This window comes from Chinchilla lanigera, unplaced genomic scaffold, assembly GCF_000276665.1.
Source record: "Chinchilla lanigera isolate Chin_1 unplaced genomic scaffold, ChiLan1.0 scaffold00039, whole genome shotgun sequence".
In the NCBI taxonomy this organism is placed as follows: domain Eukaryota; kingdom Metazoa; phylum Chordata; class Mammalia; order Rodentia; family Chinchillidae; genus Chinchilla; species Chinchilla lanigera.
Window position 1 is genome coordinate 15,316,820 of NW_004955440.1, and position 20,927 is coordinate 15,337,746.

General features: G+C 37.8%; 1 protein-coding gene across 3 annotated transcripts in view; it reads right to left on the reverse strand.

The window, feature by feature from the left end:
* Positions 1–1,057: 1,057 nt before the first annotated feature.
* Positions 1,058–20,927, reverse strand: part of Mmadhc (methylmalonic aciduria (cobalamin deficiency) cblD type, with homocystinuria) — a 20,263-nt gene continuing 393 nt past the window's right edge. For all 3 annotated transcript variants that reach the window (XM_005390803.2, XM_005390804.2, XM_013517503.1), the window contains exons 2-8: positions 20,817–20,869; positions 17,248–17,392; positions 12,262–12,479; positions 8,298–8,403; positions 7,538–7,668; positions 2,418–2,504; positions 1,058–1,568 (exon numbers count right to left, since the gene is read on the reverse strand). In XM_005390803.2, the coding sequence (XP_005390860.1) occupies positions 1,374–1,568; positions 2,418–2,504; positions 7,538–7,668; positions 8,298–8,403; positions 12,262–12,479; positions 17,248–17,392; positions 20,817–20,825 (891 nt within the window). In that variant the 5' untranslated portion in view covers positions 20,826–20,869 and the 3' untranslated portion in view covers positions 1,058–1,373. The remainder of the gene's footprint in view (positions 1,569–2,417; positions 2,505–7,537; positions 7,669–8,297; positions 8,404–12,261; positions 12,480–17,247; positions 17,393–20,816; positions 20,870–20,927) is intronic.

Below are 20,927 nucleotides of genomic sequence, written 5' to 3' on the forward strand. Positions count from 1 at the left end.
TCCGGTACCGGGAACCGAACTCACGACCTTGCGCTTGCCAGGCAGGCGCTTTGCCGCTGAGCTAAATCCCCAGCCCCTCACACTTCTTTTTCATAAGAAACTTGTACTGTTCAGATCATAAGCAACACTTTTGGGAAGTTACACATTAATTACGGAAAGTTCTGGATAAAAAGTTGATCATTTCCATGTAACCTTTTTTAAATAAATAGGTATTTCACTAAAGGAGAAAGTTCATTTCAACTGATACAGTTTGTGTAAATTGTTTTTTTCTCCTGATATTTGTCTTTTTTTTTTTCCTGGCAAAATCCTCACAAATAATAATCCTTTTAAAGTTTATAACGCTAAAAAAGGAAGCTATCATGAAACAGTCACTTTCTCTTTTTGTACTGGGGATCAAACTCAGGGCCTTACGCTGGCAAGGTAGGCATTGTAGGTTGCTCCGTGCAGTGCCCACCCTGGGCTTAATACCCGTACCACAAAAAGAGTAAGAACCCCAGCCCCAACAGTCACTTTTCTAATGTAACTACGCAAATGATTTGGTAGCTGACAAATAGTTTTATCTGGAATTTATCTGTCTCAACTCAGGAGTTAAGAATTAATTTTTTAATGCATGTAAGAATGAGATTCATACCCTATATGGTGGCACAAACCTGTATCCCAGCAACTCAGGAGGCTGAGCCAGGACTGCAATTTGAGGCCAGCCTAGGTAATTTAGTGAGACCTTGTTTAAAAATAAAATGGGTTGGGGATGTAGCTCAGTTCTCTATGGACTCAACAGCCCCACCCAAAAAGAATGAGAACTGCCACCCGAAAGAGAATGAGATTTAGATGCTTCTATACATAAAGATATATTTATTATCTTTATTTTTTTTTTAGCTGCTCATAAAAGGGATACTCAAACTGAAACCAGGACACATTATAGACAACAGAGAGAATATTAGAAAAAGCAAAGTTTATAATGAACTTAGAATTAACTGCATTATTACAAAAAATAATGTAGCACTAGAATCTTTTAAGAATTGTATTTTTTTAAAAACTGCAATGAAAAAACCACACATCATAACCAAATGTATGATTTATTTTTGGAAAAAAATTTAAGGTTTTTCCAATAAAGGGGAGAATTCACATTAATAGATCACATATGGTTACATGTTAACTACCACATTCTGTCCAGTGTGGTATGCTTAACATGCATTCAATAACAATATGAATAATTAACATTTGTGATTTTAAAATCTCATCAACTTTGTAAATCAAAATAGTTGAAATAAATACCCAAAATAAGTATATTTTAAAAAGTGAGGTCTTTGACAATGTTTATATTGATCAATTCATTTACATACAAATAGCAGAGCAAATAAAATGACATACTGCTAGTTTCCACTTAATTTCTTCATAATATGGCTGTCTGGTGTTGCATTGGTGAAGATACTTCCCACAAACACATGGGTACCCCAGAGATTATGGCGGATTACTTTACAGCAGCCAAGATCATCCACAGAGAATCCCAGATGTCGGTAGCGTTCATCCGTTTCAAAAAGAGTGTTGTTTGTATATGGCCCAAAAAACTAGAGGAAATAAAAAATCAAGTAATATGTTCATTAGAAAGATACTGTACATGTGTCTATTCTAATAGTCTACATATTTAAAAAGTCAAATGACAAATAAAAAGGTTACATTCTTTACTAAAACTGTCCGAACACCGCATCTCCAATAGCTTCGCATTCTGGAAATGTGGTATGTTCGGTCTAACAATTTCGTGTTCTCTAGAATCAAATTTGTAACACTACACAAACTTTAAAGATGGGATGAAGTTCAAGGGAATCATCTTTAGCTTACAAGAGAAACAAAAGCCCGGAGTAGTTTTCCATTTCTACTCTATGTTACATCTTTGCTTTTCAGAAGCAGCACTGCATATTACTACCTTAATGTTAGAAAAAATTTTATCCCTACTTATAATTCAAAGATATAATTTGTCACAATTTAAAACGGGACAAGGTAGTCATTTTCTTCAAAGTATAATGTAATTAAGTGTTAATTTCTAAGCAGTTACTTAATATTTTTTTACCATGTACACAGTATTCTCTTTACTTTTAAAACAGTTTCACTAGATAAGAAACACATTAATTTCTAATTTTCAGTAAATAAACTTTAATTTTATATTTTCAGAAACATAAACAGTAAACATAATCCTACCTATTACTAAGGGTGAAAATAATTTATTTTCATAAAATAATTAAAGTACTGAAGAAATTATGAGTGGTAAGTGGTCTCTCCAGAGTTTTCAAAGCAAGTAATAGCACAATACTCTGCGGTAAATGGTCTATGTTTACCAAAGGTATAATTATAAATAATTTTATAATAAAAACCATCCCAACTTTAAGTTATGTGGCTTTGAAAACTCTCTCACTACTCACTGCCACACCCGATGACGGGTCAATGAAGTCAGCCCAGTAGCCTTCCGCTCGAAGCGCGTAGCAAATGTCCTTAGCGCCATTAACGAACTGTGTAGAAAAAGGTACAAATACCACACTCAATATAGCACCACTACAGTTTTATTTCATAAATTCTAAACAAATGTTTGCTTCAGATACAGAAATCAGATTACTATAAAATTAAAAATCATAAAACAGACTGTAAAAGCATCAGATTTTCACTATTTCAAAAGATTAATCGTTTGGATTCTTTTAGAAAGTCTAAGTTCTCTGTTTTTTCTGTATTATTTTCTACTTTATGAAATGTTTTATACGATTAATTCACAAATTTGTAAAAATTATATCTACTATAGTTACTATTCTGTATCATTATGGAGATTAGAAATAGGTAAGAAAATGAAAATCAAACAAAAACATCAGAAGCTTTCACTAGATTAGTGAAACAACTTTCAGATGAAAGTTCAGATGTTTATATAAAAACATCTAACTGCTTTTACCTTTCAAAACACATGTGTCCATTTATCTAGTCACGACACACTTCTGAGAAGGAACAAGAAAATGTCCAAGCTGGACGCGAGGAGCGGGAGGGTGAGTGCGATGCTCACTTTCATTGTACAGCCCACGCATTGTCATTATTACTGGTGGAACTGGTGGTGGAACCAGGGCCTCTGCACTTTATTCTCTAGGCTCTTAATTGTTTATCTGGAGTCAGGTCATGTCAAGGCTGGGCAGGGCTGAGTCTGAACTTGTGATTCTCCACTGCAGCCTCCCACAGTGCTGGATTACAGGTATGTGCATGACCATGCCGGGCTTCCCCGTGTGTATTACAGTGTAGAACTTCACACCACGCTGCATGTATCAAAACTGGGGTCTTATCAGCCTAATTTCTATAATGTTTGTATTGTCTTTACCAGAGGTATCAATAGTGAAAAGGTGGTAGCAAATTAAAGTGCTTTAAAAAAAAAAACGAATCATGGCTGGGCGTGGTGGCGCACGCCCAGCACTCGGGAAGCTGCGAGTTCGAGGCCAGCCTGGGCTACAAAGTGAGCTCAAGGCCAGCCTGAACTGCACAGTGAGACCCTGTCTCAAAAAAAAAAAAAGCAAAAAAATCATGAATGTTTAACAAGGGCAGAGAATTCCACTTCTAACAAGGTAGTAAGTACTGAGCTCACTATCCTGCTAAAAACTTAAAACTGATCAAAATGTACAAGGCAACTATTTTTAGAAACTTAATGACAGGATTGTAGTCCTTGAATGAAGTGAAATGAATGCAATAATTTCTATATTTGCTCCAGCTTTTTGTGTAGGGACCTTTTCTTTTGAAAATATGGATAAAGTGGAGCCCAAGCAAAGCGACGGCGTCACTGAGCTAAGAGGGCAGAAAGCAAGAGTTCTGGATTACGGAAGCACCCGGAATTGGCAGAGTACCGTACAAGAGGGAGTCGGCTGCAGAGCCATTGACCCTGGCTCCTTAGCGAAGAGCTGAGCTGTGTGAGGCAAGCTTCTGAGAGGCACAGCACAGACTGCCAGAAGTGAGGCTGAGAAGGATCAGAATGCTGAGGAACATGGACTTTTGGCCCACCCGAAAGGAAAAGATTTCACTAAGAATCTCTGGTCTTCAGCTGGTACTCAGAAGTCCAAGACTAAGGGCTGCAGGACACAGGCTAAATCAGAAACTGGTGAGCTATACCCCTGGGGTCAACCCAGCCTGCTGCCTGCTTGTATTGTCAGTTCTGTGGGAACACTGCCATACCTACAGTACACACTGTTGTTTAAAGCTGCTTTCACAATGTAACACAGAGCTACGTGGCAACGATTTGATGGCCTACAGTGCCTTTAATACAGCAGTCTCCCCATTCTTTTTTGGGTGGTTTTAATTACCTACAGTCAACTGGTCTCCAAAAATATTAAATGGAAAATTCTAGAAACAATCAAGTTTTAAATCGCACACTACTTTTGAGTAGTGTGATGAAACGTCGCATTATCCTACGCCGTCCTGTCTGGGATGTAAATCACCCCTTTGTCCCGCAGATCTATACTGTACGCCACCTACTTGTTCATCGTTTACTGGCTGCCTTGATTACCAGATCAAATGCCCAGGTATCACCATGACTATATAGAAGTTACCATCATTTTACTTAATCATGGCCCCAAAATGCAAGAATATGTGATGGCAGCAATTAGGATATACTAAAGAGAAGCTCCCCTTAAGTCAAAACTGAAAGTATAGTAAGATATTTGGACAGAGACCACCATATACACTTAACGTTCAATACAGTATGTTATGTTTTATTATTAGCTATTACTGGGAACTGTTCACTGTACCTAAACTGAACTCTAGCGTAAGTATGGATGTCTAGGAAAAAACACAGCATGTATATAGGGCTCCATATTATCCAGTTGCAGGTATCCACTAAGGATCTTGAAAATTATGCCCTATGGGTAAAGGAAGACTACACCATTTACTACATTTACCACCCAACCCTTAATGAAACAAACTTTGTAGGAGGCCAGTGTCTTGGTACTAGGCACCAGCAGACCAGAACAAACCCGGATGGAGTCATTCATGCTATGTGTGGCACATAATAATCAACTAACTCAGAAATAAGGTAGTTTTTTTAAAAAAAGCCAGATTCCCTCCAATCAGGAAGGGCCTAATTTACCTGAGCCAGCATAAAGTGCTTTTTAACTCTCTAAGCAAAGTAACTTGGAAAGAAGCGATCTACTTTTTGTTCCCTGCTGCTATTTTCTTCAGCCCCTTTATGTCTATAAACCCAACCTCCTCTGCTCTGCTTGTAGAAAACCAATTAGATCTTTAAAGTGTTGAATTAATGTGGCCTGAGGCTGACTGGATATTAAATCTCAACATACTACAACCAAAATTAGTATATAAATAAAATTGAAAGCCTAATCCAGGAATATATAATATGACAAGGAGCTGATTATCAGCCAATTACTACCTGCCAACTGATCGATCATCCCACGGTCAATAAGGCAAGCTCACAGCTGTATCTGGAACTTGGTGTACTTTCTGTCTCTAAGTACTTCCTGCTCACCCTGGAGGGTGCAGCTCTCTGAACTAATTCTGAGGGCTGCCCCATTCCTAAATCTTTGCTCAAATAAACTCAAATTTGACAGAATTTTTCTTTTTTACAAAACTAAACTGGTTATAATTTCGTCTTTAGACATCTTTCCCATAAAACGCCTGTTGATCCCTGCTACAGAAGTACACCTCTGAAGCTAACTTTTCTCCCAAAACTTACTTGTGAAGTAACATACACATTAAAACAGTCTGTATTCTCTAGGTTATCGTTCACATTTTGTATTTATATTCACTGCTGCCTTGCATTAACCTCCATCATCTTAAATATGAGAACAGTCCTTATATTTCAATTAAATGGATATGCCATATCTAAAAACTACAAGAGAGAATGAAACACTGCAATCTAATAAAGTATTTACAAAGGCTCACTGAAAGTAGTCCAGATTATTATAAGAACCAGCTTAAGTTTTTCTCTTAAGATATCTGCTCATGAGCAGCAAACACTGACATCTGGGGAAAAAATATAATATTGTTTTTAAACTGTTAATATACCTACTTGCAGCTTAAATTGGGCATGGTTCTAAAATAATCATTAACATACTTCAACTGAAGTATCTTTTTTTTAACAGAAAATGAGATCGTTTTAGTATTCTGAAACTTCAAGTTTCAAGAGGAAGCATGTTGTCATTTTAAAGCACTCATTACAGAAAACTGACACAGACCTTTATCAGTGTCACCGGGAAATTGTAATTTTTAACTGATCAAAAATTAGTACGTCTAATACAATGTATATGTGATAGATTTCTAATGGCCCAGTAACAGTGATAACAGATGTAGTAAGCACTTCCTTAATATATAAATACAAATATTTATTACTAATTATTGCCTACTTAAAGACCAATTCTATATTCAGATCTTAAAATGAGAGAGATGTCTTATGCCTCTCTATAACTTGCTAGTTATAACTAATATCCTCATGATTGTTAAATATTATGTAAAAATTTACCAGAAAGCTGTGTGACATTTACATATGGAGTTATCATAAAATATTACTGAATATACAAATTACAATATACTATTACAAATCAATTGAACCATACATTTAACATTAAAGAAAATTGCTAACATTAATGTGCATGGAAATCAGTAAAGGGGATTTTTCCACTTAAGTTAGCTAAGGCACAACAAGAGTTAGTCCTAAGAAATTTGTCACACAAGTACAGCTTGTAGACAAAGTTTTAAGTTATTAGACTTTAAATTACCACTTATTTCTTCCACAATTGATAAAACCAATGTTAAAGGCCAGCATAAGCTAGGGTGACAACATATAAAGTAGGACAGTCTTTTTGGTGGCTAGACTGGCAGTATGAACAAATAAAATGTAAATAGGTCTTAATTCAGCAATTTTCTATTTAGGAATATATAGATATTAGTATGCACAGTAATATATATAAAAAAGTTTAACTGCATTGTCCCCAGTAATAGCAAAAGTTTGATTCTCAACTTCTAAACCACCAAGGAAATTTTAAAATAATTTAAAAAACATCATTTTCATATAGTGCTAATACTATGAAAACTTTTACAATTGTACACGGGCGTGTTAAAACCTATCACTGTGTTAAAGGCAAAGGACAGAAGCGTGAGTACGTAGTACTGCACTATTATCACGCTGTTCATTACTGCTGTTTACTCCTTAGAAATGGTGTGGCAATTCTCACTATCTAACAGACGTTAAAGCAGAGAGGAAAGAGGAGAAGGGAGGAGGGAGGGAGAAAGAAAAGGAGACCGTTCATTCCACGTTTTTGTTCTTTTTTTATTGTCTTTCCTAAATTTCTAAAATGAATTTCAGAAAAATTCAGGAAAGTGCTGAGTTTCTAAAGGATACTAAAAACAGTAAAAAACAATCTGGCATTTTTATTCTCAAAAAGAGCGAAGTTCTTTAGCAATGAAATACTTCACAGAATGATGAAAGGCTAGAAAACCACTCATTTTAAAACAGTGGTTCAGCGGTATGCAAATGAGACCATGAAACGAAATCGCTGGCCCCCGAGAGAATTACCTTCTCCAGGAGCATTTCTCTTTCAGCTTCCACCTCTTCACTCCACACGGTCATATCATTCTTAGTTTTCTGAGTCACAGTCAGAACCATTAGTTTGCTGTTAGCCACTTCTGGAAACAGGGATTCAAAGTCTGCAAACAGGAGCACACATTTCAAGACGATAATAATTTGCTTTTTAAAAAAGATATAGTTCATAAAAATACACCTTTAGAAAATGATGATTAAGATCATCATTTTGATGATTTTAGAAAATGATGGTACTAAGTTATTCTTATAGAGTCATACTATTTTTAAGAAAGAAACAAACTTAGCTCACTTCTGCTTTTGTGGGATGAGCTGCAAAGTCACTGCCAACAATCCTCAGTGATAAATAGGGTTACATGTCATTGCTGTCAAACTAGTTTCAAAATGTCTGTATTTTAGATTAGCTCTTGAAATTATAACTAAAGTCATCAACCAGGAGTAGAAATGACAAGCTTTAAGTAAAAAGTTATTAACAGTCTACTAATTATTAATACAAACGTTATTACCAACGTTAAAAGTTACTAACATTCTACTATATAATTGCAGCATGACGTGAGATATTAAGGGATACCTGGAAGCCTGCATCTTGGACATGTGCATTCTTTTTCCAGACATACTAAACACTAAGGTACAGATCATTAAAATTCCTAAAGAGTACATTATTCCTTCAACACATCAAAAGCTAACACTATTATCTCATACTCGTTAGTATTTCAAAGTATAAAGTATGACATACCTCTTCGAAGCAATTCGGGACATGTCTGGATTACACACTCAACTCTGGCACTTTCAAAATAAGTTTCTGCGCTATTAATTTCTTGTTCTACAGGAGTATTATTACCCTACGGGAAATAAGGATTTAAGTAAACAAAGGCTAGACTTCAAATAAAATAATACATCTTTAAAAAGAAGTTTTTAAAAATAATCCTAACTGGAAGGTGAGGTAATGCTTGCTTATATACTCAAAAAACCTCTGTCTAAGATGAATATGTAACATGGAACTTTGAAATTCTGAATACTATAGAATATGAATACACTGATATTCTAGGACTGGATATAAACTGAAACTGGCTGAGAAACTAAAATGGCATAAATTACGCCGTACAACGTCACTTCTTCTGATGTTTCGTAACAATATCTATCTTTCTGTGCATAACCTGTAAAAGTGGGATTTGATCACTAACTGAAAAAATAACGTGATAATATAGACTCTCCTGTAAGAAGGGCTCTGAGGTCTTTATTCAACTGAAATTTGGAGCCTATCAATATACCAGGCACTATGAAACAAACAGACATTATTCAAATTAAAAAAAAAAATCCAGCCTTTACTGTGAGGTACAGCAGACCTAAGAAGAAAAACAAGCACAATAAATACATGTCATTCAGTGTGTAGCAGAAAAATCTCCCTGTGACACAGATAAGGAAGGAACGTGCTTTACTTGGAGGAACCAGGAAAACACTGGAATGTTGTATTTCAGGTATATATTAATTCATGTGTTTGACAGATAGTGGAATACACAGGAATTCAGAAGGAAAAATCATCTAATAAAACAAGAAAAACTACCTACATCAACAGAGAGACAGAAGTACAAAGGTACACAACAGTGAAAGAGGATGGCAGTTTTAAGAAGGAACTATGCTGTAGTTGGAGTGAGAGAAAGAAGGAATAAGAAATAAGATGGGAGAGGTAAGAGATCAAAACTGTGAAAGGCCATTTATGCTATATGAAGAAATTCTGATTTTGGTCTATCAGCCACAGTAAATAGCAAGACCCAACATGAAAAACTAGTATGAGGACTACTGTGGAGGATGCATATATGGTTAGCAAGGAGCCGCTAACAGATTCGTTAACCGACATCTATTGATCATTTAGTGGATTTAAGTGCTTCACATTCATTTTCTTTTTTTTTGGTACCGGGAATTGAACTCTGGACCTTGCACTTGCCAGGCGGGCGCTTATGCCACTGAGCTATATCCCAGGCCCTAACATACATTTTCAAAGAGCCAACTTTTGAACCTTAAGTTTATTCTCTTTCCACAGTCCATCATCCTATAAAGCCTCTCAATCCAGATAAAATAAGCCTTGAACTCTTGCAAAGAGCTGCAAGACACAACTACAAAGAAAGCAGCAATATAACCCTGACACCACTTACGAGGATGTGATGCGAAGGAGTCAAGTTTGGCACTGTAATTTTTCCCTTGGTACACGTGGTTATACTTTATACTACTGGCCACACAGGAGTAAGAACAGGTTCTGAGGGAAGAGAGGACTACTTCCTGTCTTAATGTAGCGTAAGTGGCATTTACAGTTCTCATCCCTGTCCTTTCCCACTACTGACTTTCTCTGCACTCCAATGCCACTGCTATGGTTTACATTTCAAATGTCCCCCAAAAGTCCTATGTTGGGAGTTGGGGCCAGGCTGGGAGGGTCAAGTCTTTAGGACGTGAGCCAGAAAGGGTGCATTTTTGTCCCCCCGCATCTGTTTCCTGGATGTCAAGGGTGCAGTACATGTTCCTTCACAGGCCCAAAGGCGTAGAACGGTAAACGTTTTGAAACACTGCTTTGAGAGGAGGGTCCCAGGGCACTCTGCTCATTCAGGGCCATCTAAGAAGCCCCTGAAGCCATCACCCAATGGTGCCCAGCTACTCCTGAGCTGACATCTCCTGGGATGTATCAATGTTAGGTCATCTAATAGAACTTACTGTAGTGTGGGTTTTTCAGGAATGCTAAATTCAAGCGTTGTGGGGTTATGGAGGCTTCTACCCAGATTTCAGAAAAAACCGAGGGAAGCAATGTGCCCGAGAGGGTAGTGTGTGAAGCTGTGAGAATAAAGCTTAGGGGTAGTAGACACCCCAGGAAGTTGGAGACGTCAGAATATGGAATGTCTGCTGAGCAAAACTGCAGGCTGTGAGCAGAGGCAGTCTGAGAAGCCACGTGAGCTAAAGCTGGTTCGGCCAGAGAGACAGGGCTGCCTAACCCCTTTGGGGCTCAGTCTCATGCTAACCTGCCACAGGTGCTGGCCATGGACTATGAGATTTCATGTTTCCCCTGATGGGTTTTTATCTCGCTTTGTTCAAATTCCTTTTTATCTCCCGTTCCTTCATTTGGAATAGGAATGTTTATACTAAGTCACTGTATGTTGAGGGTATTTAACTTTTTTTCTAAACCAAAGTCAAAGCTAAGAGTTTGCCATAAGTCTCGGAGAAGACAATGGACTTGGACTTTTTAACAGTGCTGCAACTGTTAAGACTTTGGTGACTCTTTAAGAGATGGACTAAATGCACTTTACTAATGAGATAGCAAAGCTTTTGAGGGCCAGGGAAGGAGTGTGATGGTTCTGATCTAAAATGTGCCACAAACATTTTGTGTTTAGGGATGGGACCTGGATGGAGCGGGGCCGTGACATGGAAGGGTGTATTCTTGTCCCCGGTTCTTCCTTTCTCTCTGCTTCCTGGCCACCGTGGGCTAAGCAGCTTTTCTCACCAGGCCCTCCCACCATACTTTTCTGCTGTGAAGCCAGCCAGCCATGAACTGAACCACTGGAACCAAGAGCCAAACACATCTCTGCTTTAAGTTGAGAGTCAGTGGGAAAGTGACTAATACAGCCGTCCTCTTTACCATGCAAAAGCTGGGGACTTCGAAGATATCTGAGAGAGATACCTGAAAGGCAAATAGATGCATAGAGCCCAAAGTGTCAGAAACAGAAATAATCAATATGAAGTATAAAAATATAGCCTGTGGAGGAAGCTAAAGAATTAAGTGCTCAAAAAGTTACTTATTTATTTGGTTTTTTGAGACAGACTTGCTATGGAGTCTAGGCTGGCCTCAAACTCGCATCAATCCTCCTGCCTCAGCCTACTGAGTGTGCTGGGACTACAGGCATGTGCTATCACACCTGGTAAGAGTAATTTAAATGAGATAAAGGACAGAAAGGGGAGCATCATTTAATTGATAGGCAGACAAGAATCAAAGAGCCACGAAGAGTGAGGACAGGGGAAGTCAACTGTGTCCCAATGTCAGGTCACCTGATGTAACTCAATTTCTATAGGGAATTGCTACCCCTAATATGTCTTTGATTGAAAACTATCTGAAATGATGTAGAAAAGTGAAAATAATAAACATTAGGTATTTGACTAGAACCTCTGAATTGCACATAGCTTTTCCTGAGTAAGGAATGATATAATGCCAGTTTAAAATCTTTAAACAAAACTCAAAAATTACCCCCAGACTCCTAAGAAACTGCTGAAAGACAAGTAAAGGAACACTCCAACATTTATAGTGCTTTTTGTTTAGTATATAATGTATGAATGAGATTTCAAAAATTTTTAAGGTTTTAAGTAGCTGGAAGAATACAGAGCTAGCTGGAATTAAATCTACATTATAATTGTCATTTCCAAAAGTGAAAAACAAGGAAACCTAAATTTCCAGCAATACAGAAGGTTAAGCTATGAATATTTGTAACAGTTATTAAAAATGTCTTTTTGAAAAATTATTGATTTACCTAAATGAGTAAATCTAAAGTTAAAATTATACAGCAAACATGATGTAAGTTGGACAACATCAAGTCCTTTTAAGCTACTTACATGGTTTTGTACACACTGGGATTAATTTTTTTCTTTTTCAATAAAAGTAATATACTCATAGTAATAAAAATACAGCATTAATAATTAGAAAAACACAATGGCAAATAACAACTTACCTGAAATTCATTTACATATTGTGCCATCACAAACTCATGTCTTTCAGTTGATAAAGGTTCTGCTAGAACATCAGGCAAAATTTTATGACCCTGGTTTTTCTTTTGTACGGCAGTCCCATTGAGGTGACAATCGAAGCCTATATTCCCAGGAAGCTGGAAACGCTGATCTTGAGGTCCAAAAGGTCCCATAGTTTCATCAGGCCATATGGTTCGAGAGCCTAAAGAGGAACAACAACAAAAAGCAGAGGCTGGGGATTTAGCTCAGCAGCACAGTACCTACCTGGCAAGCGCAAGGTCATGAGTTCAATTCCCCGTACCAGAAAAAAAACAAACAAAAACGAACAACAAAAAGCAATCATTTTCTCCTTAAATGTCAAGGACACAGGTAGGCTGAAAGAATGGCGTTCTTACAATTCTGAGTGAAGTCCAGGCTATACAGCATTAAAACAGAAAGCTGTATCAAGAACAGCACAGTAACATTTACATCTTTATATTCCTATTATTAAATTAAGAGAAAAAGATTTAAAAGATGCTAAACTTAACGGTAGTTACCCTTTGGGAGGAGCAATTCATCTGCTGCTCTCTAGGGGCACAGAGCTGTAATGAATGGGGGTGGGATGTTGACCATATGTCACATAATCCTGTATTTACAAGTTGCATCAATTAATACAGGTTATAAGTATGTGCAATAGAACAGACCACATTATTTGCATACAACTTTAAAAATACCCTAACTTATAAAAAATTAATAAAGATACAGAACGAATAAAGTTGGAAATTAAAGTAATGAACAGTCAACAGTACAAGTTTGATTCAGACAAAAGGAACAACTGCTGTGCACATTACTCAGCAAATAAAATAATTGTTTTTAATACCCTGCCAGAACTGATGTCTGAAAGTGGCTGTGTCAGTATGGCTGACTCGGTGCTTGATCATGAATGCAATTATACTTCTTTGCCACACCTAATAACATACAAGACCCAGCAACCACGCAACTCTCTCCTACTGAACTGTCTCAAAATTCTTAACACATTCTACTCCAATGCTTCTCAACTTTAGAGTACTTAAGAATCATCGAGGATCTTTGTAGATTTTGATTTAATAAGCCTTGAGTGAGGCTCAGGATTTTACATTTCTAACGAGTTCCCAAATGATATGGAGTAATAGGGTTCCAGGCAGCCACTAAAGATGGACTGGAGTCAATTCATAAGATAAACCCTTTAGCTGTTTCTGAACAAGATGAGTTTAGAAGATCACTGAGGTCTACCAGTCTCACATTTTCTTTCAAGAAAATAAATGTTCCACATTAATAGTGGATTTAAGCATATTATCATGTATTAGTCATTTAGGATTTGTCTTTTGTGAAAAGGCCTGTGCATATGCTGCTATTTGGTTTTCAATTGGGTTGTCTTTTTCCTACTGATCTATAAAAGTTATTTATATATCAGGATACTAGACCCTTACATATCTAAATAATAAAATCTTTCATTTATCATACATATATAGTCAGTATTTAAGAGACGTAAACTGGATTCTATCTGGCAGTATGTTCACAACACTGGTAGTAAAGGTGCCAGCCTTGCAGACATCAAAATTATCTGTGCATTGCTGATTGGAGGCCTCTGCGCCTGGTCTGGTTACAAAGTTTCTTTTTCCCATGCATTCTGCCTGGACCCCAACCCATCTCCCTGACTGATACCAGTAAGAGTCATGAGCTTCTGCAGACAGGTCTTTTGTTCCAGCAAGAACAATGTGCCATCCCAGAATTTCTCAACTGCAGGATATTCTTTCTTCTGCATCTGTGTGCCATACTGCTGGGTGGGTTAGAATGATACCCTCTGTAGGGGTTTCAGTAAAAGAATAGTCATTCCTGGAAGGTAGCATTATCTAAAACCAGACATAGATCCAACCAAAAAAGAAAACTACAGGCCAATTTCTCCGATGAACACAAATGGAAAAGTCCTTAATGAGATACTGGCAAAGAGGATGCAGTGAATCATCAAAGAGGTCATATATCATGACCAAGTAGGCTTCTTTCCAGGCATGCAAGGATGGTTCAACATACACAAATCAATAAATGTAATATATCATAAACACAGAACCAAGAACAAAAATTACATGATCATCTCAATAGACGCAGAAAAAGCCTTTGACAAAATCCAACAACTTTTTGCAATCAAAACACTGAAGAAAATAGGTATATAAGGAAAGAACCTTATATTTCAATTTCATAAAAGCCATTTATGACAAAGCTATTCCCAACATCATATTAAACAGAGAAAAACCAAAAGCTTTCCCTCCAAAATCAGGACCAAGGGGCTGGGGATTTAGCTCAGCGGCAAAAGCGCCTGCCTGGCAAGCGCAAGGTCGTGAGTTCGGTTCCCGGTGCCGGAGAAAAACCAAAAAAAAAAAAACAAAAAAACAAAATCAGGACCAAGACAAGGACTGTTGTCCACAATTGCTATTCTTATTCAACATAGCCCTGGAAACATTTGCAAGAGCAATCAAGCAAGAAATAGAAAGGAATATGTATAAGAAAGGAAGAATACAAATTATTATTTGCAGATGACACAATCCTGTACATAGAAGATGCAAAAAATTCCACCAAAAGACTCCCAAGAAGCAATCAAATTTAGCAGTGTAGCAAGAAACAAAAATCAGCACACAAAAATCACTTATCATTCTTGTACACCAATAGCAAATCCATAGTGAAAGAAAAATAGCACCAAGAAAAATCAAATACTTAGGAATTAACCTAACCAAGGAAGTGAATGACCTCTACCATGAAAACTATAGTACTCTGAATAAGGAAGTCAAAGAGGACATCAAAAAGTGGAACTATATCCTGTTCCTGGAGAGCTAGAAACAACACAGTCAAAACGGCTATTCTTTCAAAATTGATATACAGATCTAATGCAATCCCAGTCATAATACCAACAGCATTCTTCTTAGAACTAGAAAAAAAATCCAAAATTTCAGATGAAACCAGGAAAGGCCTAGAATCACAAATGCAATCCTGAATAGCAGGAGTGAAGCAGGAGGCATTATAATCCTGGACTTGAAGTTGTATTACAAAGTTACAGTGATTAAAAACAGCATGATATTGGCACAAAGACATATGGTTCCATGGAACAGAACAGAGGATGCAGCAACAGCTGGGAGCACATTCAACTATCTCTCTTTGACAAAGAGACCAAAAACATACACTGCAGGAACAGACTTTTTAATAAATGTTACTAGGAAAAGTGGCTAACCACATGCACAAGATTGAATCCAACTCTTACGTCCCACCATGTACTAAACTAAGACAAAAATGGGATCAAAGAACTAAATGTTAAAACTGAAACCACCTGTGGAAGATAAAAACAGATTAAATGCTGAAGTCAGGCATAGGCAAGGACATCTCGACAGACCCTAGCTGCACAGGAAACAGTACCACAAATCAAGAAATGGGATCATATCAAATTAAAAAGCTTCTGCACCAATAGAACCAAGAGTGAAAAGACTGACTACAAAATGGAAAAAAAAAAATCTGGCAGCTACTCCATAGACAGGACTCAAATCTAGAAAATATAACGAATTAAAAAGAAAATTAGACCCCTCCCGTCCAAAGACCCAATCAAATAATGGAAAACTTAAATGGATAGTTTATAGAAGAAATACAAATGGCCAATAAATACATGAAAGGAAGTGTTCTTCATGTCTGGCTATTAGTGAAAGGCAAATTAAAACACAAAAATTCCATCTTACTCCAAAAAGAATGGCAATCATTAAAAAAATCAAGTAATAACAAATGCTGGCAAGGCAGTGGTGTAATGGATCTCTTCTACATTGTCGATGGGAATATAAACCAGTAAACCATTATGGAAATCAGTATGGATAGTCCACAAAAAACTAAAAATAATAATTCCATTTGACCCAGCTATTCCCCTTCTAGCTATCTCCCTGAAAGAGTTAAAGACATATTACAGTGATACATGCATACTCATGCTTTTAACAGCACAACTTATAATATGTCCATCAACAGATGAATGGAAAAGAAAATGTGCCATTTTCATCTGTAGGAAAATGGATTTACCCTGACACCATAGTGTTAACTAAAATCAAACACAAAGTTATGTGATTTCTCCTATAGAGAAACCCAAAATATAAATAAAGAGCAAAATAAAAGACATAACAGGAAATAAGAGGAAAAAGGGACAGAAATCTTTTGCAACAGGAAGAGGACCAAGAGATGGTGGGGAGGAAGAGAAGGAAAGGGAATGATAGAAGTAATCAGTAAGTTCTATGTACGTGTATCAACTCCCCACAAAGAATGTAAATATACTACAAAAATATACTAATAAAAATTTTTCAATAGAGAAATATGACAAATATGTAGTATTTTTCAAACTTACCTAAGCATAGAACCCTCTTAAAAAAAACAAAACCACCAGTGACTCATAGCTTGAGGATAATTTGAGAACTAAAGTGACATCAATATTTAAAAGTCATTAGCATGATAGGCATGTGCCAAACAAATCGCACATTTTTTAGCTAGTAGGTAAATCACTGAATACATACTATACATAAAACGTGTCAGCTACATTTAAGAAATTAATCAAAAATGGCAAGTAATGTTTTAACAGGATCAAAAGAAGACCTGTTTCAGGAAAGACTGGTTTGTTTGAAGACAGAAAGAAAACTAAAGTTCACAAAGTAAGCTTTGGAAAACAGTACAGGCAGTCCCTGATTCGTGACTTCTTGACTTTATGGTGTGAAAGCCATATGCACCAAACTTTGAATTTTGATCTTTTTCCTGTTTACCAACAGGCTGTAATCTCTCTCGAAGCTGGGCAGTGAGCCACAGTTCATAGTGAGTTATGTGGTCACATTAAGTAAACAAAGCTCTACCGAGCTTTTTTGTTTATTACAGTGATACCGAGCGCTGTGCAGGTATAATCACGTGTCAGGTTAGGTGTATTACATGCAGTATCTTTCACTTACATATATCTGGGGACGCAGCGGCCACATGAGATTCATCAGAACCTGAAGATCCCGCCGTTGAGAAGGCCTTTGGATTGACAACTCTTTTAACTAAAGAGTAAAAGCCTGGGAGATAAGAAACCAGTCTGGCCCTGTTACAGAGCACCTAAGAATGAAAAAAAAACAGAATTAAAATTATTCATTCTGGATGTAAACATTATAACACACATAATTACCTATGTCACACACATAATACGTATTTATAATTTTAAAATAAATACCATGAAAACTACCAATCAAAATGGAATTACTTAAGCCAAATCCTAATGAAACAAAGTCAAGAGGCCACAACGGGGATGGGGGGGAGAGGTCAGCATTTGCTTCATAAAAGGAATTATCACAAAAGATTCTGTTAAAGCACAACCTTGCACAAAGACCAATCTTGCACACACACAGAAATACTTCTATGAAGATGCCTGCCCACCAAAAGCCTATTCAACCTTCGACTGTTATTTTTACACAAAGTGACCTTTGTGCCAACAATAATTTTCAGAATAACTGTGTAACCATCTTCATTTTACCTTTAAAAGTCTCGCCTTCCTTCGCCTCCCTGGGTACATCTACAGCTCTCCCATAGCATACGCCACAGTGTGTTACGGACTGCGATCACTCACTCCTGAATGAACCTTTTCTCTTTGGGAAGCCTCGCTTCTATACAACTTTCATTTTATGTTGACAACACAAATATTAAAAAAAGTCAGTCGAGCACACCTGTAATTGCAGGTGAAGCACAATGACTGCCACATTTTCACCCCCTCTGGACAATTTGGTGATTTAGTGAGACCATCTCAAAATAAAAAATAAAAATAAATAAAAAAGGGCTAAGGATATAGTTCAGTATTGAGGCTCTGGGTTCAATCCCAGTACCAGAAAAAACAGTAAAAATCCAAACAAGTATTAAATTATGTTGGGTGAAAGTGTGCATCTCTTTCAATAAAAGCCAAAATTCAAGTGTGTGTGTGAGAATGAAGTCTAGAAAAATTTTTCTAAACACAAAACTAAAAAGGTAGGACCACTAATAACATTCTGCTAGCCTTGAGATACAGAATGTCTAAAACCTCTTCTTGGACCAAAATTTTACTTATTTTCAAATCCTTTCATCTTTTATTGTACTATCTCCTGTGTAATTTCTTCCTTTTAAGTTTGATGAGAATGTCCACTTTCCTTCATGTTAGCATATAAAGTACCTTCCTCATTTATTTTCTGATCTTACATTCATTTTCTAGACTTGTAGGTAAGTTACAAGTAATGTGGAAATATGTAAAATGTAAGTATCTCCCATACATAAACTTTTGGCAAAATAATGGGGTCAGAATAACTTAAGGGATGGTAAGCTACGTACTAGTAGGACACATTGTTTTGGTTAAATACAATTTTATTATAAAATAGCCACATCCTTTCATTTATTTGTTGTAAATGACTGTTTTCACACCATAAGGGCAGAGTTATGCAGCCGTAATTGAGAATTTATGGCCCACAAAGCTTAGAATATTTATTATCTGGTCTTTTACATTAAAAATTTTTTAAAAACTCAAACTGCTGTTGGTATAATGGAAATTACAAACTGAAAAATACCTTTTGTATATAAAAGGAGCAAGCAGCCTTCCCTTAGCTACAGAGATGTTGCTAATATCATCTGGACATGTGAACTTACTGCTGCCATACTGTCTAAATTTTTATTTCACTCCAGCAAAAAAATTATTTGTTTTTTTGAGACAAGGTCTCACTGTGTAGTTTAGGTTAGCCTTCAATTCATTACGTAGCCCAGGCTGGTCTCGAACTCAGGGCAATCCTCCTGCCTCAGCCTTCTGAGTGCTAGGACTAAAGATGTGTGCCATCATCCCAGCTGACTCCAGCAAAGAATTTATAAAAGCATCTTCCGAAATATTTACCCTACTGAATTAACTTATTTATTTAAACCAAAATAAAGTCAAGTCAAATATTTAATTTCAATTAATGTCTTTTGTGAAAACCAAATGCTTCCTTTACAATGTTTTCTTTCTGTGTCTGTTAGCACTATGCAAAAACTCCATTTAAAGCTTGTTTTAGACTGGTAGTCTCTTTTTCTTTTTTTTGCACTGCTGGGAGCTGAACACGGGGTCTCCCGGATGCCAGCCAAGTGTTCTACCCCCAGGTACATTCCCAGTCCTTTATTTTTACTTAATTTTGAGACAGGATTTTGTCAAGTGGCTGAACTGCCCAGGCTGAGTTCGAACTTGCCATTCTCTTGCCTAAGCTTTTTAACGTGCTAAGAGCACCCGCACGTGCTTTACGGTCGCCAGACTTGTACCAAGGACGGGGGCTTCATCTTCACTGATGTTTGCCCCTTCACTCTTCCTAACACGTGGCTCTGATTAAATCACAATTTAAATAAAGTCTAAATTACTTGCAGAGTACCTCGCTGGTCTCTCGTTGTACCCCGGAGGGAAACGGCGCTGGGTATGAGAAAAATAAAGACAAGCGACAAGAGCTGGGGTCAGGTGGAGTTACCTCTAGCCTGATGAGAAGGAGGACTGACTTCAACAGTAGGGGCGTTTATTTTATACACTGGCAAAGTTAGTATCATGGGGGGGTAATGTTGCCTAGCAACTAACGACTGTGGTTGTCCCGCAGGATGCCTTTTTCAGTACTGAGGTAGCCTGACTGCTTGACCAGTAACCAGCTCCAGCGGCTCCCAACAGTTAGAGTCTGGCTGACCAAGGCTGCACCTTCTCAGGGAACCTTATCTTCCAGGAATCTCTTGCACAAAGCGAACATTCAGGCAGGCAAAGATGACTTCTTTAAAATGGGTGGGAGGAGACGCCCCTCGGTATACTGTCCCGTACTTCCGGTCTCCCCTTCCCCAATGATCTAATTCTGCTCATCTTTCACAACTCCAGTGAAGTGCTGTTCCCAGCAAATAATCCCAAGTCCCCACTTTTTCCTCTGCACAAAGCTCAGAATGTGGCCTGCAACAGCTCTGAACTTTACCTTTCCAAGGCTTTAAAAACAACTATTATGTTCTATTTTTACTGCAGCTCTTTCACACATCTCTCACGTCACTTAAGATATAAACTCTCTAAGATGCTCTACTTTCTTCTTCCTGCCCACGCTAGGCAAGAGCTACCACTGAAATACACTCCCAGCTTCGGACGTTTGTAATTATAACCGCGCACTTACAATCACACTGGTGTGCGTGAAAAATATCTTTTGGTCTTGTTTTGTAGAATTTTAGTCATTTCCTATACTGGAACTGCTAAAAACAAAAAAACAAAAAACAAAACCCTTCAGTCCAGTCGGCCAGAGTTTCAAAAAGGGCGAAGAACAGAAAACAAGGACAAAAAGCCCCCCAAAACAAAAGGGGCTAAAAATATTCTCAACACTGGAACGATCTGTTAACTGACAAGCGGCTTCGGGCTTGCCCACGGACGTGAAGCCCAGGAAGGCGCGCGCACCGAAAGAAACGCGCCCACAGCGCCCCGCAAGGCTGCACTCGACGGCCACCGCTCCGGCTCAGTCCCGCCGCCCACAGCTCCCCCACAGCTACTCACACCGGCCATGTCCGGGGCACAGAGCGGGCGCGGTCTTCGTTAGCGAGGCAGCCCTGGGGAGCGGAGGGAAACGGGCCGGTCAGCCGTCAGGGCGCCCCCCGGCGTCCCGCC